This window comes from Dermacentor albipictus, chromosome 1 (assembly GCF_038994185.2).
Source record: "Dermacentor albipictus isolate Rhodes 1998 colony chromosome 1, USDA_Dalb.pri_finalv2, whole genome shotgun sequence".
Classification (NCBI taxonomy): Eukaryota; Metazoa; Arthropoda; class Arachnida; order Ixodida; family Ixodidae; genus Dermacentor; species Dermacentor albipictus.
In genome coordinates this window covers 8,157,292-8,177,102 of record NC_091821.1, presented here as the reverse complement: position 1 = coordinate 8,177,102, position 19,811 = coordinate 8,157,292, and the positions used below count along the sequence as shown (strand labels likewise).

Here is a 19,811-nt window from a genome sequence, read left to right as displayed (position 1 = left end):
AAAGGTCATGGAGAACTCGCGATGGGTATGGGTTGGTGACAAAGCTACATGTGCATACCTTGACAGCAGCCGAAAAGGAGTTATTTGTTTAGTAGCAAAGAATGACTTTTCCGATTTTTTAATAGGTTTATGCACTCACTTGCCACCAACCTTATTTTGCTTGGCAGTTACTGCTTTATCTCCGTTTCCCACTTTACATATGCATGCATTCATTCGTTCCTTTCATGTTCTTTCATTCTAGGGTTCTCGTAAGTAATATCACCTTGAACTTTGGTAGTGTACGACACTTTCTACGTACGTCAGTTCTTTGAGCACTTAGAAAGCCGAGCTTCAAGCATCATCTTGTTGCCAAATAATTAGGTTCAGGTGTTGCCTTCCTTAAACAGGGCTTGAAATCAGAAAATGGAGCGTACATGTCCCATGCGCTGTGCCCTTTTATCGTCATCTCAGATTGCAAAAGCATTACTTTAACATAGAAAGGGATAACGTGAAAATATCGCGCTAGTGGGAAAAAAAGGAAGAGAAAGATTAGCCTTCGTAAAAATATAGCATGAACGGTTGCTTTTTTGTTCAAACTGACTGAGAATGAGAAGCTGATCCATTCGACAAAAGAAAGGAAACGGAGAGCAACGTCTTCATGAACTGTTTTTGGTCATTCAGAATTTCGCGCATCCGCATATACGTTCCAGCGATATAGAATAACCATTCAAAGGAGAATGGCAGAAAGGAATCAAACAACAGGCACAGGCAATGCAAACAATGTGACAACAATTGTGAACTCGAATTTCTTTGATTAGGGCCCTTCCGTTTGACATCTGTCTGCTTACTATGCTGAGTATTTGTGTTTTCCTTTTCAATTAAATACGCGTACCCATCTTCCTAAAGTGGCTCACAGGTTCGTAAGAGCATTTTTCTCAATCGCCCTTTGAACGAACTTATTCGTTAATTCAGCCCTTGAGATCATGACCAAGCTACCATTTCTAATTTTATGTTCGCTATCGCTCTGCACCCGTTATTAGCCACGAAAATTAAATTATGGGCTTTGACGAGCCAAAGCACATGAGGCCCCCAACTTGGGACTCCTGATTTGTTGTTGACCCCCGAGGTTTTTTTTTCGTGCTCAATAATCACGGCACGACAGAGCTTAAGCATTCAGCGCTTATATCCATACCGAACTTCATGGCCATTGAGCAACCACTGTGGGTGTCCGAGGAACCATTGCGTCAGTACGGAATTGAGTGAGGACGGACCCTTAGATTAAACAATATCGCTTGACTGCACAAAGGCTTCATTGCTTTTTGTGAAATTCGGTAGCTTGTCCAGCGGCATGGTGAGACGAAGTTACTTGCATAGTAAAGAATTTTGCATATAGTTGGACAAATAGCAGCGTTCTACTAGCTTTTGAAGTATTTACATTAGGCTTGAATATCGGTATTTCGCACCTGTCAGTAGCCCAGACAATCTTTCTTTTTTTGCCGAGCAGCTGTATTCGGAGGCATTCGTCACCGAACTGTCCCGGTGTACCACATTTACGGTCGATGTAGTACCCTTACAAAAATGAGTTTAGGCTGTCTATAGATAGTCCATACACTTTTTATAAACTACCTTTCCTTTGACGACGACGACGAAGTGTTTCTATCATAGAACGCTTGTACCTTTGTCTCGCTTTGTTTCTTTCGAAACTCTGGGAGCTGCCGCTCCCTTGTTGCGGCAATGGATGAAGAAGCCCTCGAAGACCTTCCTGGAGTCAAGCCATCACGTGGTGTCGCGTCCAGGAAACGTGGAAATGCGTCAAGTGACACGGACAGCGAGGCAACCGAGTTGTACTCGGACAGCGTCGACTCGTCGGACGATGATTTCACACTTGTCATGAGCCGAACTACAAAAAGAAGACTGCTACGGAGGTCATCGTCACCAAGTGTCTCCACCGTGAAGACAACACCTCAGCGCTGGCCGCACGCCATGCTCTTCATGCCTGTGGACCCAGTGTCCAATCTTCGACTTCTAAACAGGCAAGTCCTTTCTGCGTTTCTTGAGGGAATCGCGCCAAACTAGATAAAGGACGTGAGAATAAATGCACGGAAGAATATCCTAGCAGTCGATGTGCTACACCGTAGTGCGCTGCAAAGCCTACGGCACGTAACGGAGATCGACAAAGTACAAGTGCGATCCATGGTACCTACAGGCTGCAATGGCACTGTCGGCGTCATTTATGATGTCGATATTTCTATACCAACCGACGACTTACATATATTAATAAAGCCAAGTACAGAAGGCACTCTTATCACGCACATCACACGACTTGGCAACACACGTTGCCTGAAGCTGTGGTTTGAGGGAGACAGCCTTCCCTCACACGTCAAAGTCGGCCACGTCCGCCATCCAGTCCGCCCATACGTACCGAAGCCCCTGCAATGCTACAAATGCTGCAAGATGGGACACGTAAAAGGTGTCTGTAGGAATAACCTCGTGTGCCCACGGTGCGCCGAATCTCATTCAGCAGATGCCTGCCGCGCAACTGTGTTGAAGTGCCCTAACTGCCATGGTACCCATGAGGCCTCATCCAATGATTGCCCGCGGGTGAGGAACGAGCGAGCAGTACTCAAACGTATGGTACGGGACCATTCAACACACAGAGAGGCTGCCGCTACTCTCAGGCGACGACGACATCGGCACCGTGGAGCAGCACGAAGAGGTACGTCTACTGAGAGATATACGCACTCTTCCGGCACAGCGGCTATCGTATCAACGCCAACTTCCACAAAGACCGACAGTGCTAAAACGAAGACTGGGGCAACACTCTCACCTCCTGAAGAGTGGCCTACACTTCCACGAGCACAACCTGCATCGGAGTCACATCAAAGTGCGCCGCCCTCAATGACCTCACGAACCGAGGATGCGACGACGCCTGAGGATCGCCAAGTCGTAGTGATGCTAAAGTCACTTATGGACGCCATGCGCATTCTACTACGCAACATGAAAACCCCGTCGGCACAGAACGCACTGCAGGTGCTGGACACCTTGAGTCCCGTGCTTGCGGCTCTAGGGTAAAACCACGGCCCGAGAATCACCGTCGTTTCAAGAGGAGGTCAAGAATGCATCTGTATTTCAGTGGAACGCCAGAGGGCTTAGGTCACGCATGTCCGACTTCAGACAGTTTGTATTTACGCACCAATTCCCCATTATCGTGATTTGCGAGCCCCACCTGTCAGCTCCCATCAGACTGTCCGGGTATGAGTGCTTTATGTCCTCTACCCACGGAGAGTGCAGCAAGGTCGTTGTGTTTATACGCCGTGACTTGACTTATGTACATCACCTAGTGCCTCCTGACGAAGCAAATCAATACGTTTGCTTAACAGTGAAGAAGAAAAAGCTCACGTTCACAATTCTTGGAGCTTATTTATCTCCAACAAGCCGTCTAGATTGTGAGCGCTTACGGGGAATTTTGACATCGACTCCACAGCCGTGGGTGCTCACTGGTGACTTTAACGCCCACCATTACCTATGGGGAAGCTCCAAAGTGAACTCTAGAGGCAGAACGTTGGTGTCCTTTGCCAATGACCTCGAACTTTGCCTATCAAACGATGGAAGCCCTACTTATCTGCGTGGATCAGCGTATAGTAGCTGTTTGGACCTTACCTTCGTTTCACGTTCGCTTACGAGAAAAGTGCACTGGTTTTCGGATTTAGAAACGCGGGGTAGTGACCACATCCCAACCTATTTGAAGATTGAAGGTTTCACTAGCTCCAAGTCCTCCGGAACCATCCAGTGCACCGATTGGCCTACATACAAAATAATAATGGAAGACTGTTGTCGTGACGGCACCTCGTATAACCTACAGGGCGCGATAAAGGATGCCATACAAACAACCACGCATTTGCTTTCGAAGAGTTCTTCCCGCACCGATTTCGACATCGAACTAGCGAAACTTCGAGCAATTCGCCGTCGCGCGGAGCGAAGATATAGACGCACGAAGTCCAATTATGATTTGAGATTGGCTAGACGAACACAAAAGAAAATACAGCGTCGCATGAACAAGCTGGCTTCACGGCAATGGGTATCCTTTTGCGAGTCCCTGGATCCGCGAAAACCTTTGTCGCTTATATGGAGGACTGTTCGTGGCCTTCGCACAACCTTTGGTCAGCGCCACCCGTTTAAATCTCTAGCACTCCATCTACAATGTAGAGATATTGACGTCGCTGAATCTTTCTGCAGAAAGATTGCTGGCGAAGCAAATTCCGATGGAACGGGTACGGGAACGCTCGACCACCCACCGTTCTCACGCGATCCCCGCATGGAATGCCCTTTTTCTATGGAAGAGCTAGAAGCTGCGCTGGCTTTGTGCAGGCGTTCTTCAGCGCCAGGACCTGACGGCATTACATACCGTGCCCTGTGTAAGCTAGGAGACCAAGCTCGGAAGGCACTCTTGCTCCTGTACAACGACTCCTGGCAGACGGGTACGGTTCCGCAGGAATGGAAGTCAACTCGCCTCATTCCACTTCTGAAAGCTGGCAAGTCGCCTTTGGACATTTCCTCATACCGTCCGATAGCACTTGCCAGCTGTGTCGGAAAAACAATGGAAAGAATGATTTTAACACGTCTGGAATGGTACTTAGAGTACTATGAAATCTACCCAGATGCAATGGCTGGATTCAGACGTGGCCGTTCGTCAACAGACAACGTTGTTGACTTGATAACGTTTGTGCAACACCAAAAGGCCTGTAAGCGACTATCTGCTGCTTTGTTTCTAGATGTTAAAGGGGCATATGATAATGTCACCCATGAAGCCATCCTTAGCACGTTAGAAGCCGTCGGACTTGGTGGTAAGATGTATATGTGGGTGTGCAGCTACTTACAGAGAAGACAATTCTATGTCGACACAGAAAATGGCCCGACATCCGAGCATTACGGTAGCCGAGGAGTCCCTCAAGGCGGAGTGCTTAGCCCGACTCTTTTCAACCTTACCCTCTGTGGATTAGTTGACAACCTACCAAGCACCGTACGACTTTCCATCTATGCGGACGACATCTGCATTTGGGCATCAGGTGTGACACGACTTCAGCTTCGCGCTCGACTTCAGAAGGCTGCCACAATGACATCTTGCTACCTTCGTGAACAAGGACTTGAAATTTCATGTGGGAAGTGCGCAATGGTGGCATTCACGAGGAAGCGAATGTCTGCTTACGGCTTATCTATTGACGGGCAAATTATACCATACAGCAGAAGTCACAGGTTCTTGGGAGTCGTAATTGACAGAGACCTATCTTGGACTCCGCACGTGAATTACGTGAAAAAGCGGCTGACTGCTATCTGTCACCTGTTCAGGTTCCTTGCAGGAAAAAGTTGGGGAGTATCTGTACACGCTATGTTACAGCTGTACATGGCGTTGTTCGTTGGATTCCTGCGATACAGCCTGCCTGCAATATCCAACACCTGCAAGACTAACCTGCGTATGATTCAGAGTATTCAAGCCCAGGCCCTTAAGATATGTCTTGGCTTACCACGCAGTGCATCAACGGCTGAAACCATTGCCCTTGCGCAGGATTACCCAATCACGACGCACATTACCGTTGAGACACTGCGTATGTATCTCAGGCATTGTGCTAGGACCCCTTCCCACCACTTGGCAAGCCTCACTGCTGCAAGGCCCTGCTCGACATTTAGCGGCATTGTCAGTGCACATCGTGCGTCGTTTACCTCAGGGTACGCACCTGCGGCCAAGCCAGCGTTTCCTGCGTGGTGTTTGAGCCGTCCACAAGTACATCTAATGATTCCAGGAGTACAGAAGAAGACAGATCTACCGGCCCCTGCTCTAAAACAGCTGAGCTTACTTCTTTTGCATGAAAAGTACAGGAACCATGTGCACATCTATACCGATGGATCGACTACGTCGTGCAGTTCTGGTGGTGCCGTGGTTATACCAACGCGAGGAATGACACTACGCTTCAAGACATCGCATGTCACGACCTCAACGGCGGCAGAACTAACGGCCCTGCGTCGAGCACTGGAATTCATCGAATGTGAAAGAGCTAGAAAATGGGCTGTGTTCTGTGATTCAAAACCGGCATTACAGTGCACGCAGTCAGTTCTCCGACACGGATGCCATGACCAATTGACATATGACATCGCGAAACTTTACCATCATGTCCAACAAAAAGGTCACGAGGTCGTTTTTCAATGGGTACCTGGCCATTGTGGAATCAGTGGCAATGATTGCGCCGATAACGCTGCTCGCACAGCACATCATGACGAGCACAGCGTTCCAATTCCGCTTTCGAGGACAGACGCCGCAATGCAGCTTCGACACCTGGCACGCAGTCTCACACTGACCGAGTGGAATTCGCCAAACTTGCGACTTACACGACTGCATCGACTAAACCCCTCCCTGCAGCTCCGACCTCCACTCAGACTTCCTCGACGTGAAGCTACGCTTCTCTGTCGCCTTTGGCTAGGAGTTGCCTTCACAAAGGCATACTCTGCATTAATTGGAATGAGTGACAGCGCAGCATGCGAGGTCTGTGGCACCGAAGAAAACATCGACCACCTGCTGTGCCACTGTCCACGATACACCCCTGAGAGACAAGAACTTGCCAAAGCCTTTCAAAAACTGGACAATCGGCCGCTTTCTGTGCAGGTGCTGTTGGAACAGCGCCCCCATCGCCCGTCGGCCCATAAAGCGGTGAAGGCACTTTTGTGCTACTTAAGGACGACGGGCTTGTGCGACCATCTGTGACTATTAATGAAATTTCTGTAAGCCCACACACGTCAGCGAACTCACCGCAATTTCCTTCGTTCCTTCCCTCCTCTCTTTCCCTGTTATCTTTGTTATCCCCTTTCCCATTCCCCCGGTGTAGGGTAGCAAACCGGACGTTATTCTGGTTAACCTCCCTGCCTTCTCCTTATCTCTTTTCTCCTCCTCCCACCTTTCCTTTCTGTATACTTGCACTTTTGTTGATACAAAGCCTATAGACCCTCTATAGTCGAAAGTCGATAAAGTTTCTATTGCTTTTTCTCTATTCCCAATCTATAGACGGTCTATAGAAAAAAGTCGATATGGTGTTTGTTTCTTTTTTGTCTACTTCCCCTCTATAGACACATATAGACGAAAGTCGATAGTCTCTATTTATTTTTGCCTATTATTTGTCTATAGACTCTCTATAGACGAAAGTCGATCAGGTTTCTATTTCTTTTTGTGCACTCGCAGTCTATAGAGGTTCTATAGAAAAAAGTCAATAAGGTGTTTGTTTCTTTTTTGTCTACTTCCCCTCAATAGACTACCTACAGAGAAAAGTCGATGTACTCTATTTATTGTTGTGGATTCTTGATATTTAAACTGTCTATAGACGATAGTCGATAAGGTGCATATTCCTAGTCTATTCCTAGCCCACGTAGTTCTTCACAAACACGCACACATTCGCGTACACACACAAAGACATTATATATATATATATATATATGTATATATATATATATATATATATATATATATATATATATATATATATATATATATATATATATATATATATATATATATATATATATATATATATATATATATATATATATATATATATGTTGCTGCGCGACCGGCCGCTCGATGCACATTGCGTGTAATCGTGGACTTCTCCACGCTCGGGAAAACACTTCTATGGAGCACGTGTTGAGCAACAGCAAGCTGTATCGGGAGTTTCTCATGTTGCTCTACAATTTTATCACTAAGAATTTTCACCTAATTATAATAATTGAGAAATTAATTAACACTAATTATATAGTTAGTGGGAAAGCAAAAAATAATCTGAGTATCTCCAAGCGACGGCAAACAACATTACCTTGGTTCTCCCCAGCTATGTAGCATTTGCATCTTTTAAAGTTTTGCTCAAATTAAGTGAAACACCCCGTATACTTCGCAATTCGAATTATTTTCCACGGTTTCCTATATCATCGTCGGTGAAGCCCTTAGGCTGGGCGTCATCAAAGATCATGTTAACTTGTGCGAACAGCCCGTATACCAATTGTGGTAAGGCGTGAGATGAAGTAGAAAACAGCCGATACTGTAAAATTCTTATGGCTTCAGGTTTACATGCCGTCTATAGATTTACAATAGACAAAACTCGCTCATCTGGGCTGCACGCTGTAACCAAGCGCAGGTACCGGTGGATAATACGGAGCTGCGTTTGATATAAGCCACTGAAGTGGTATACTGCTGAGATTGCTGTAGAGCCTATTTGTAGACTTTAGTATACACATAGTGTATACCTCCACAATTGCTGACCGCATGATATGATCTACGTAGTCGCTCTCGGCAATCCCAAGACAGTCTTCACAGTTGTCATAGCATGACTTTTTGCGGCATTAGAATAAAGAAATCAAAACCCCGATCCAATCGCGATAATAGATAGTATGAACGCCAACTTTATCTACAAGTGAATTCCATACAGGTATCAAGCTAACAGCACAGAGACTCGTAATGTTTGTAGCTGACAGGCAGATATTGTGAGTATGCGATGAACCGATGTCGCGCATGTGGTGTGCGTGTTGTGTGCCGTCGGATTCTCAGATATTTTTCACATTGTCTTCATATGTCGGCTGCTTCACTAACATCAGGCGGTTTTTCGTTGACTGATATTCTGCACTATAAATTTATCAAAGTTTCTCATTGACTTAAAATATGTCAAATTCTCTGACCCCACCCAGTATTTCGCAGGCGGTATGCCTGCGCGGCCAAGCATATGAGTACGTCATTGCTTTACTGATCGCTTTGACCTATCATCAAAACGGAAAATTTGCACTAACATACGTGCGGGTATCACAATTGGCGGTACGCTGGAAGATGTGCTACAAATGCACTGTCTGACTCATCGTCACTGGCGATAATGCAAGCGCCTGAAGGGCCCTGTAACGGCTTTTACAAACAGGGCATTCATCCATGTGTGCGGTCCAGTTTCATACGATAGCCCACACCGTTTCTAATACAACTTGCCAGCGCATTTCCTTCATCCATGAAAATGAAAATGAAAAAATGGAAAAGAAACGCGACCCGGTCCGCGCGCATGGCGCGCAGAGAGAGAGAGAGAGAGAAAGAGAAAAAGGAAAAGGCGCTCAGACTCCTCGGAGCGTGCACGCCCGCGGCGCCCGGAGCTCCTGCGCCTGCGCAATAACGTAGCGCCATCTGTCCGCGTCAATTTGAATTCTCAACGAGTGCGCCAGGCACGTAAACGCTTGTAGCGGTGTGCGGTGCCTGCCTGCACGTTGGTGTCTGTGTATGGGTATCTTCTTCGTGGCATCACACGTCAACTACACTGAACGGTTTTTTTAGCAAAGATGTTTTCCGTCAATAGCTCATGATTAGGTAAGCGCATTTCGTAGCGCGAACCGGCTATAGTATCAGTTTGTCGTTTTGATGGTTTGATAAGGTGCTCTTGTTCTCGCTTCTACTATACAGAATGTTTTACGGTAAGCGATCACTCACGCTTCTTGATTTTACCGTCATAGTTGATGTGCGTGAAAAAGAAAGTACACCATGATTTAACTTGATATTGAGCTGCCACTAAACGGATTGTGTGTGTTGAGCAGCCAGTGTTGTAAATCACATTTCATGGCGCTCGATCTGGCCGCGATGAATGCTGCACCGCATGTGTGATGAAATTGCTGTGACACGCTTTACGTATATATCTCGAAATTGTGTTAGCACGAAGAATCTTCACACAGAGACGTATACTTGAACAAATGCTAGCGTACTCGGATGAAAGGCCGTGTTCCCAGGGCATGCATCAGCAGTGTGTGCGCTGCCGTGTTCATATAGTTTAAAGGTAGCAGCATTTTTAAGGTTCCTGGCAACCAATCTAAATAGTTTTGGGAAGTTACCGCAAGCAAAACCTCAGACTTGAAGAAATATCTAGATTCATTCAATCTAAATATATGCAACTACAAAAGCTTTTGAAGCACGAAACCTGCGATAAGCTCACTCACTCGCAGCTTCGCGACTTAGCCAAAAAAATAGAGAACAATGAGTCGCTTGGGGAAGCACCTTTACAAGTTTTAAACTGAAGTTGCCTTTGGCGACAGTTGGAAGACTTTTTTTGTCTCTTTTATGAACAGTTTAGCAGCAGATGTTATCTTTAGGGCTATTTGAATAGTGTTAAGTGCCTTTCGATGCTTCGACGTTATACAGTTTACGTGCTGGTAATCACTAGGCAGCTGCTGGAGCCGATTCACATTGTGCCAATCGTGCATGGTATGGAGCCCTTTGTCGTGCGTAATAAGTGTTCCGGTTTTCATTACTGTTGCATTTAGTGACGCCGTCTTGGACAGACTGTATACTACATGCGTTGTACAAAAAAAGAAAGAGCCGGATTATCCATTTGGTGGTCTTTTCTTAGTAGATAACGCACATATTATTCAAATAATTTAGTGCACACTGCACTTGTTCTACCCTTATCAAGACACCTAAGAGATCGTAAAATGTTTTAGCTGATAAGTAACCTTATCAATACGCCCCCATTCATGTACATTATACTGAAAGTGTGGCATATGTATTTATCTCATTGTATAAGAAAAGAGACATTGGAGGCTGTTCGGAGCGGAAATCAATTGCAATTCTTAACGTGACGGTTCAAAACTGCAGTCACTATGCTGAGCATGTTCGTTCGTCACGGGCATACTGCATTAACAGCCGAAAAATCTGCACAGTCCAGCCGGGTATCTTTGTTTCAGCTACTATTATTCTTGGAATCGTTTGGGATTCTCGCATTTCCTTTATTTTTATAAGTACACTGTGTGTCACATGAACCTGTCGTGAAACGAAACGTACCGTTGCTGGCACCGGCGACCATTACGGTTGTCTAACCACTCATCATACTATAACATAACGAAACATCATAATGGTACTGATTCATATTGACATGCAGTCTTTAATCAGAGGTAAACCAAGTTAACTACAGACATAAGTGATGAGAGCAAATTATATAGAAAACGACTATTGAATCGTAAAAATAACTCATTGAATAGTTTTTCCTCACATTGTTGCATTTGCTTTACGTGTGTGTCTCTGTGTCCTTGTCTTCCGTGTTGTGCTCCTGTGGCCATCAATTACAAGCTTGCCCAAGCCCTTGTCAGCGTTTTTAAACAAGGGATTCAATTCAGTTCAATTTAATACTGCATGTCAAGTGACTGACGTGTTATTCGTTTTATATAAATATTATGGACTGGCAGTACTTGGAAAACGTTAAACCACAATATTTTTTATTGCACTTAAGCTGCGGGCGTCATAGATTGCCAGAGAATTTTTTTCGTGAGAAAAGCCAGGGAAGGATTGGAAAAAGATCGGGAATTTTAATATGACAACATAGGTATGCTGTCTTGTTATGTCATACAATGTTTCCAGAGAATCTTTCTGTTAAATTTATTTTTAAAACGTTTCACCGCATAAAAAGTTGAGGCAAACTTCCCATTTTGAGAAAAAAAATGAAAGTCAAGCATACTGACATGGCATTTCTTACTTAATTTGTTTTGTTTTTTCGCGTGAACTAAAAGTCCTGAACCTCAAAACACTACTTCAATTTTTCATCTTTGAGAGCACTTTAAATAATTTAATGTGATAGCATTCATTCGAACTATAGTTTCAGTTTTGTTTCCTAGGAGGGGCATATCTGTCGTGGCATGACGCAAAGTGCTCGCGTGGTATTTCGGGTGCTCATGTGGTATACCTAACTTGCAAACCTGGTAGCATGCGCAGGCCTCATTATCTGTAACAAACTAAGTGACCATATCAATACAATGAATCCAGTTAGTTATGGCCAATGACCCATTCATTTAAAAGTATGAGAAAGACATTTAAATGTGTAATAAGTAAAATAAATTACAAAATTTGGCATTGTACTGTGAATACTCTAGTCTCTCCTCTGAACATATCCCTCTGCGCGGGCATATTTAATTACCAGCCGAAAAATGCACAGACAGTCCAACTCGGTAACCTTGGTTCAGCAATTGATATAGAGATCATTTAGAATAATGACAATGATGTGTCATGCATGAACTTGTCTTAAAAGCGGCATACTGTTGCTGTAGCATCCGCAGCAGTTGGGACTGCTTAATTGTTCATCATGACATAAAATAAAACATTGCATAAAAGTACTGATTTGCATTCACAAGCAGCCATTACTCATACTTAAACCGCATTGAGTATTGCTTAAATGGTTTGAGTAAATATATGAAGCTGCTTAATGAACATACACAGAATACACAATTGTTATTTTCGTCTCAAATGGTTGCGTCTACTTATTTGCAGCATCTTTGGAACATACAACACGAAGGTCAAGGCCGGCCTGGTGGTCTTGCTTGCCAAGGGGAAGTAGTCTGTAAATAGTCTCATTCGATCACAGCGTAAGACCTGCATTTTAAGAAAATTATTATATCACGCAATAAAAAGAGTTATATCAATGCTGGTGCATTTGTTTTCTTTTTTTTGCATTGCATGTTTCAGCACTGGTGGAATTCTTCAATTTTTTTCTGTTTATGGAAAATATAAGAGTGCAGCTGGTTCAGGAGCATTATTAAGCTATCGACATTAATGCATAGGTGCAGATGAGAAGCAACACCTGAACATACATAATATACCTTCAAACATTTTTTGCCGCCATATGTAGACAGAAATGTAAACGAACTTGTAGATAGCAGATAGCTAGCAGATTGCGTTCATGCGGATGCATTGCATACAAGTGTCATCATCATCATCAGCCTGGTTACGCCCACTGCAGGGCAAAGGCCTCTCCCATATTTCTCCAACAACCCCGGTCATGTACTAATTGTGGCCATGCCGTCCCTGCAAACTTCTTAATCTCATCCGCCCACCTAACTTTCTGCCGCCCCCTGCTGCGCTTCCCTTCCTTCGGAATCCAGTCCGTAACCCTTAATGACCATCGGTTATCTTCCCTCCTCATTACATGTCCTGCCCATGCCCATTTCTTCTTCTTGATTTCAACTAAGATGTCATTAACTCGCGTTTGTTCCCTCACCCAATCTGCTCTTTTCTTATCCCTTAACGTTACACCTATCATTCTTCTTTCCATAGCTCGTTGCGTCGTCCTCAATTTGAGTAGAACCCTTTTCCTAAGCCTCCAGGTTTCTGCCCCGTAGGTGAGCACTGGTAAGACACAGCTATTATACACTTTTCTCTTGAGGGATAATGGCAACCTGCTGTTCATGATCTGAGAATGCCTACCAAACGCACCCCAGCCCATTCTTACAAGTGTAATATTTCTTAAATGTGCTCGTGCACAAATACTAATGCAGTCATGCATAAAGATTCACAGCTACATTCATTTTAGATTTTTCGACTGCTTCCATTCACATGCATGATTTTCTATGTGCAGTTCCCTGGGTATGATCCCATATGCATGCTGGATGCAGTACATATTTATAGCTATTTCCAATAGACTGCTCATTAACAACTCCAGCAGCGAGTGCTTATAGATAATCGAAGCGTATTCGGCAAAATGTATGGTTTATATAGCTAGTATATAGAGTGTTGATCCCGGCTATTTTAGCCAACCTGGGCAATGAAAATACAAGATTTAAAAAGAACTCGGTGCAAGATATACTGTTATAAAAAGACCTACAGGTCAGATCTCTGATGGCTGAACACCATAAGTCTTAAATTCGGATCCTACTGCACCCTCTTTTTTACATTATCCTTTGTTGAACAGCTTTACTGATTTTATGTTATCTCGGACACCCTGCATTGAAATAATCGTCAAATAGTGTAAGGCTAAAGTGTATGGATTAAGTATAGACTGATCTGCAGGAATTGTCTACAGAAAGTTTATGGATTTATGACCTTACGCTTTTTGTAGACTAGTCTAAATAATGTGTGAGTCTATAGACACTCTATAAACTCTCTATACATTAATGAAAATTCATGTTTGTATACAAATGTCTGCAGAATGTCTAGAAAAAAGTGTATGGGAATATACAGTTCTACTTTTGTAGACTGAAGCCTATAGAATGTCTATATAAAAATGTCTATAGATAGTCTATAGACATTTGCTTATAGACATTTTACAGATTTCAATCTACAAAAGTAGAACTGCTCTATACAGTTCTATTTTTGTATACTGAAGTCTATGGAATGTCTTTAGACAAATTTCTTTAGATAGCGTATAAAAGTTTTATAGATTTCAGTCTACAAAAGTAGAACTGCTGTATAGATTTCTATTTTTGTAGACTGACGTCTATAAAATGTCTATAAGCAAATGTCTTTCGACTATATGTAGATATTTGTCTGTAGACATTCCATAGATTTCAGTCATCAAAAGTAGAACTGTATAACCCTGCACACTTTTGTCTACAGACCTTCTGCAGACATTTGTCGACAAACGTAAATTTTCATTAATCTATAGACAGTCTATAGCGTGTCCATAGACTCAGACATTTTATAGACGTCTATAAAAAGTGTATGGCCATAAGTCTATAGACTGTCTATACAGCAGTCTAAAGAAATGTCTATAGACAGTCTATAGACAATTATCTATAGACATTCTATAGACTTCAGTCTACAAAAGTAGAACTATATAAGCCTATACACTTTTCTCTATATACATTCTGCAGACATTTGTGTGCAAACGTGTTTTCATTAATCTATAGAAAGTCTATATACCCAGACTTTTTATAGACTAAGCTAAAGAGTGTATGGTCATAAGTCTATAGCTAGTTTAAAGAAAGTCTATAGACAGTCTATAGACTTCGCAAGCAAATGTCTATAGACTGTCTATAGACCTTCCATAACAATTTTGGAAAGGGTCCTGACCCAGCGTGGGCATGGACCGTTTGTGGGGAAATTATATTTGTAACGGCAAGGTACTCGTCTTCAGCCGGAATTTGATGCTTTTGCTAGAGACTGAAGGACTTATATATATATATATATATATATATATATATATATATATATATATATATATATATATATATATATATATATATATATATATATATATATATATATATATATATATATATATATATATATATATATATATATATACCAAAGGAAGGATAAGGCCATGGATGCTAAGCAGAATATAAAGTTCGGTTTAATTGCTACTCTAGACTGAAGAGTAAGGAAAGGGGAGGTCGAAAGCGAAATTGAATGATGAGAGAGAGAGAGACATACAATCACAGCCGGTTACGATCACTGCGAGCTATCACAGCACAGAATGACGTGGAACACAATGAACACCAATTCAGTCTACCGCAGTTAAGGCAGGTATGTTGCCCTATTCTAAAAATAGGCATCGTCTTAGCGGTGATGGACTATAATTCTGCATCACCACGGAAATAAGCGCGTTGTAGCATTCGCGCTAAGGTAATTAATAAAATGTATATACGCTGTTGAGCAAGTGATACCCTCTTCTGAAAATATTTAGTGTATAGGGACTATAGTGCGCTATCCACAGAAAGCCCCTTCCTTGACAAGCAATCCTCTTCAAGCAATCCATGCCTGCCCTTACCACCAAAAAAGAACGGAAAGAATTTGGTGCCTTGAAACTTACATAATTCCTTTTTGTCCGTTGCTCAACGGTACCGGTATACTGGTGACGCAGTTGTTGACCTCGACCTTCATACCCGCAGGCTTCACTGAGAAATCCGCGTGATGACATACATGCAAGAAAAAGAAACAGATGTACATGACGAATGTTTGTTTCGGAAAGTAAGAGAGGGGAGATTACATTGCTCTGCACTGTGAATTGAGAGTAAAAAAAGAAGTATATGTTTGACAGCACCAACGGCGATCTGCAATAACAGGCGGTATGCGCTGCAACAGTAGATGCGCGTCGTTTCAATGTTCTCATGGACGAGAAATTTAACGTCCACTTGCTCAGGTTGATCACAATTTCGTTCGACGACAGAACGCACAGGCGACTTTTGTTTCGCAGCCAATGTCAATCACACTATATTGTAAGAACCGAAGTATATGTCGAAGTTTTTTTTCTTCAGAAAACCGGGGCAAATACTCGTACCCCGTCTTATATACCGGTAATGTATTACCAGTTCATAGAGTTCTTTTTTTCGTTGATTTAGAATTAAAGTTTGGGGGGGGGGAGGGGGGAGGGGTAGGCTTACATTCCGTTTTTCTTGCGGTACTTTTGCTGGACCGCCATGGTTGCATCGCGAATATATTGCCTCTACTCAGCGTTGCCTGTTCTAGCATGGTTGCACCAGTGCATTGAAGGGACACCCTGAATAGCGCATGCCTGCGCTTCTCCTGCTTTAAACCAACGACAAAAGCCACAGTACGCCTGAGGTCAGACATGAGCTGCACGTAGCTAGCATAGAGTCTGGGCTATATACTGCGCATTGTAGTCTATTTGAGACGGACGAGGTCGCTGTGTGGAGAAGCCTGCATAATGCATGCGCAGGTTGCGCAGCGATGGTTCCCGAATTTCTGCCCTATGTCGCTCCAGAGCCCACTCTAGAGACACAATCGCAAGTGCGGATCTATTTTGGTTTGATTAGAAAGGTTCCACGATGTTTACCGCGTTACCAGTATAGTATCTAACACACTGACCGGTAAGCTTTACGTTGCAGAAAAAAAAAAAGCGGCGTAACAATCTGATTGTGTTTGGTGCAAAGGAAAGTGTTAACGAGACGCGAGAAGACTTGGAAGATAGGGTCATCAGGAACATATTTTTCACACTGCTTGGTGTCCAACCGACGTCTGTCGAAAGAATTCACAGACTTGGTAAAAGAGGAGATGACCATGATGGACCCGTTATTTTACGCTTGTACGACTACAATGAAAAAAAATAGCTTTCTTCAAAAACTGCAAGAAACTGAAAGGCACGAAGATAAGTATAGCTGACGACTACTCGTATGAAACGCTTCAAGAAAGAAAGTTGATCTGGCAATCGGCTAAACCTGACAAAAATGAAGTATCTAAGGTAAGGCTTGTTCATGACAAGCTTTTCATTAACGACATTTCCTATACATTGGACGCCCAGTCTAACTGTAGGGTGAGGATGCGCAGTAATGCCCCCGTGGCCAAGAATGACAAGGAAAGGAGCATGAGCTCAGGCTGATAAACGGAAATGCTTGCAACATTGTGAAAAAGGTTGACGAACTTGAATGCGTGTCGCTATTACATGATCCACATATATTAGCAATAACTGAAACGTAGCTGCATGAGGGTATCGCGGACGATGAAGTTTTTCACGGTGCATATAACGTGCTGCGGACAGATAGGGCGTCGAGAGGCGGAGGCGTTGCACTGTTAGTTAAAAAATCACTTGGATATGAAGTTCTGCTGTCAATTTATGCACATGAAAGCCTGTGGTGTAAGCTGTTTTTGCACCATTTTGCGTTGGTGATCGGTGTAATTTATAGACCCCCGGGAAGCCTTATCGAGTTCTTTGAGAACATTGATCAGCATTTAACAACAATAACTACAGATCGAAGTAAAATTATTTTGTTGGGTGATTTCAATTTGCCGGGAGTACATTGGGATGCAAGAATCCTTGGGACACTTGAGAGGCCACATGCGGAACTTATGCTGGAAATCATGGTGAAACATAGCTTAGTTCAAGTGGTCGAGAAACCTACACGAATTCAAGGAAATCCCAGCGTCATGTTAGACCTCTTATTCTTATCAGAGAGTACCTTTGAATATAATATTGAAGTGGGGGAAGGAATCTTGGACCATAAAATGGTCATAGCCACTCTAAAAAAAATATAAAATGTTTAAATAAAAACCGGATAGCACATGTCTATAATTTTAACCGAGCCGATGATACAGCCGTCTTAGATAATTTAGAATTGGCTTTAGACGGTATGCCGAAAGAAAATGATGTAGACGAATTATGGAGGTATAGGTGGTGAACAGGTCATTATCTGTGTTTGTGCCAAAAAGAGCTAAGTGTTTACATAAAAGCAATCCATAGGTTTCTCGTGAGTTAATACATTTAAAGCGTCAGCTACGTCGTGCGCGGCAACAAAAACCGAAAAATCCCGAGAAAATATCGGCCCTTAGCACTCAAGTTTGCAAGAAATTAAGAGCGTCTAAAACGTGTTTTTTCGCTGCAACACTAATTACCGTAAAACATCACCTCAAAAATTTTGGCGATACGTTGCCCAATCAAAGCCTACAATCGATGGAATAGTTGTAAATGATACCGCGTGCAACAGTCACCAAATTATTGCCCAAGAATTCAAGACTTTTTTTGGTTCCGTATTCAGCCGAATAAATGAGAGTGCTGCAATAGATTTAGAATGCGAGGACTATCTCTAAAGAAGGTATAGTCGATATGTTGCTAAAATTGGACGTAAAAAAGTGTCCTGGTCCTGACAAAATACCGAATGAGTATTTAAAGCGATACTGGGAATGGATTGCATGCTTCTTGGTTAAAATCTTTTCTCTGTCATCAATAAATGGTGCATTCCTAAGTCAATGGCTATTAGCGAGGATTGTGCCTGTTTATAAGGCTGTAGACAGGCTAGACATTGGGAACTAGCATCCGATATCCATAACTTGTACGGCTTGCGAAATCTTGGAGCATATTATTAGTAAACAGTTAGTAGAATATGTTAAAACAATAACATTTTTTACAACAAACATCATGATTCTCGAAGGTGTCTGTCAACTGTCATGCAATTAGTTGAAACAATAGACAGTTTTGCAGAAGCCCTTAAGTGCCGCGAACAAGTTAATGTTATCGCTCTGGATATATCAAAGGCACTTCATAGGGTTAGCCATAGCAAGCTAATTGAAAAGCTTTATGGGTATAATGTAAATTCAAAAATTAATAAGTGGATTCAGGCTGACTTACACAACAGACAACAGTTTGTTGAAATAGACGGCGAGTGCTCCTCTTTCCTTCCTGTGTCATCAGGTGTACCTCAGGGGTCGGTCTTAGCTCCAATTTTATTCCTACTGTGTACTAATGATATCGCAACTGATTAACATCCTATGATTGAAGTGCGGTTGTTCGCCGATGACTGCCTCTTGTTTTGCCGCGTTAAGAGTGTTTCTGATCAAGAACGACTAAATAATGCTTTATGTCGAAATTATAACTGGTGTGAAAAATGGCAGATGCAAATCAATTTTGATAAGTCTGTTTGCATGACAGTTACGAATAAGAAAACTTTATTGATGTTTTCGTACGCTGTAAATAATAATGTATATAAGCATTCCACAAAGCTGAAATATCTTGGTGTAACAATCACTAGTAACTTCAACTGGAATGAACACGTCGAAAACATATGTGGATCAGCCCAGCGCAAGCTTGGTTTGTGACGGCGTAAATTGAGAGATGCTGCACCAGATATTAAACTTAAGGCATACACTACCATTGTTAGAACAAATTAGAGCGCATTCAGCGAATGGCGGTTAGGTTTATTTTTTCTGATTACGTCAAAACTCACTCGGTAACCTCCATGCTCGTCAGGGTTGGTCTCACTACGTTGGCTGTGCTCAGGAAAATCACACGCCTTAAGTTTTTATATCAACTCTATAGCAATAAGCTGAACCTAAATTCCAGTTTGTATTTGAAGCCTCCTGGAAGGGTTTCACCACGAACTAACCACAAGTACGCTATAATGGCTTATGTGCCAAGAGTTGGTGTCTTTAAGCACTCTTTCATTGTCAAGACAATTGTTGAGTGGAATAGCTTGAATTCTTGGGTGCTATAACGTAAAACTATTCTAAACTTTTCTATTCCAATTCTGCTATCAACCCTCCACGATTGGTCAAAAACTTTTTTCGACCCCCCCTTCACCTGTCTGTCACGCAACGTCACGAAAACCGTGATACCTCCCCATCT

At 42.8% G+C, this 19,811-nt stretch overlaps 2 protein-coding genes across 2 annotated transcripts in view; one reads left to right on the top strand and one right to left on the bottom strand.

Moving 5' to 3' along the window:
- LOC135897353 (nose resistant to fluoxetine protein 6-like) overlaps positions 1–19,811 on the bottom strand; it is a 76,809-nt gene that overhangs the window by 33,899 nt on the left and 23,099 nt on the right. The window contains exon 5 of the mRNA XM_070531975.1: positions 15,549–15,633. Within this exon, the coding sequence (XP_070388076.1) occupies positions 15,549–15,633 (85 nt within the window). The remainder of the gene's footprint in view (positions 1–15,548; positions 15,634–19,811) is intronic.
- Positions 1,626–12,421, top strand: LOC139054637 (uncharacterized). The gene is made up of 2 exons (XM_070531967.1): positions 1,626–2,012; positions 12,290–12,421. Exons 1-2 carry the CDS (start codon positions 1,714–1,716, stop codon positions 12,354–12,356), a joined length of 366 nt encoding a protein of 121 aa, XP_070388068.1. The 5' UTR covers positions 1,626–1,713; the 3' UTR covers positions 12,357–12,421.

What these genes read in the sequence shown, in the direction of transcription:
- LOC139054637 (XM_070531967.1), top strand. Translation starts at nt 1,714, where the DNA reads ATGGATGAAGAAGCCCTCGAAGACCTTCCTGGAGTCAAGCCATCACGT. An exon ending in AATCTTCGACTTCTAAACAG is followed by an intron (nt 2,013 to 12,289) that starts GCAAGTCCTTTC and finishes ACTTATTTGCAG; the next exon opens with CATCTTTGGAACATACAACA.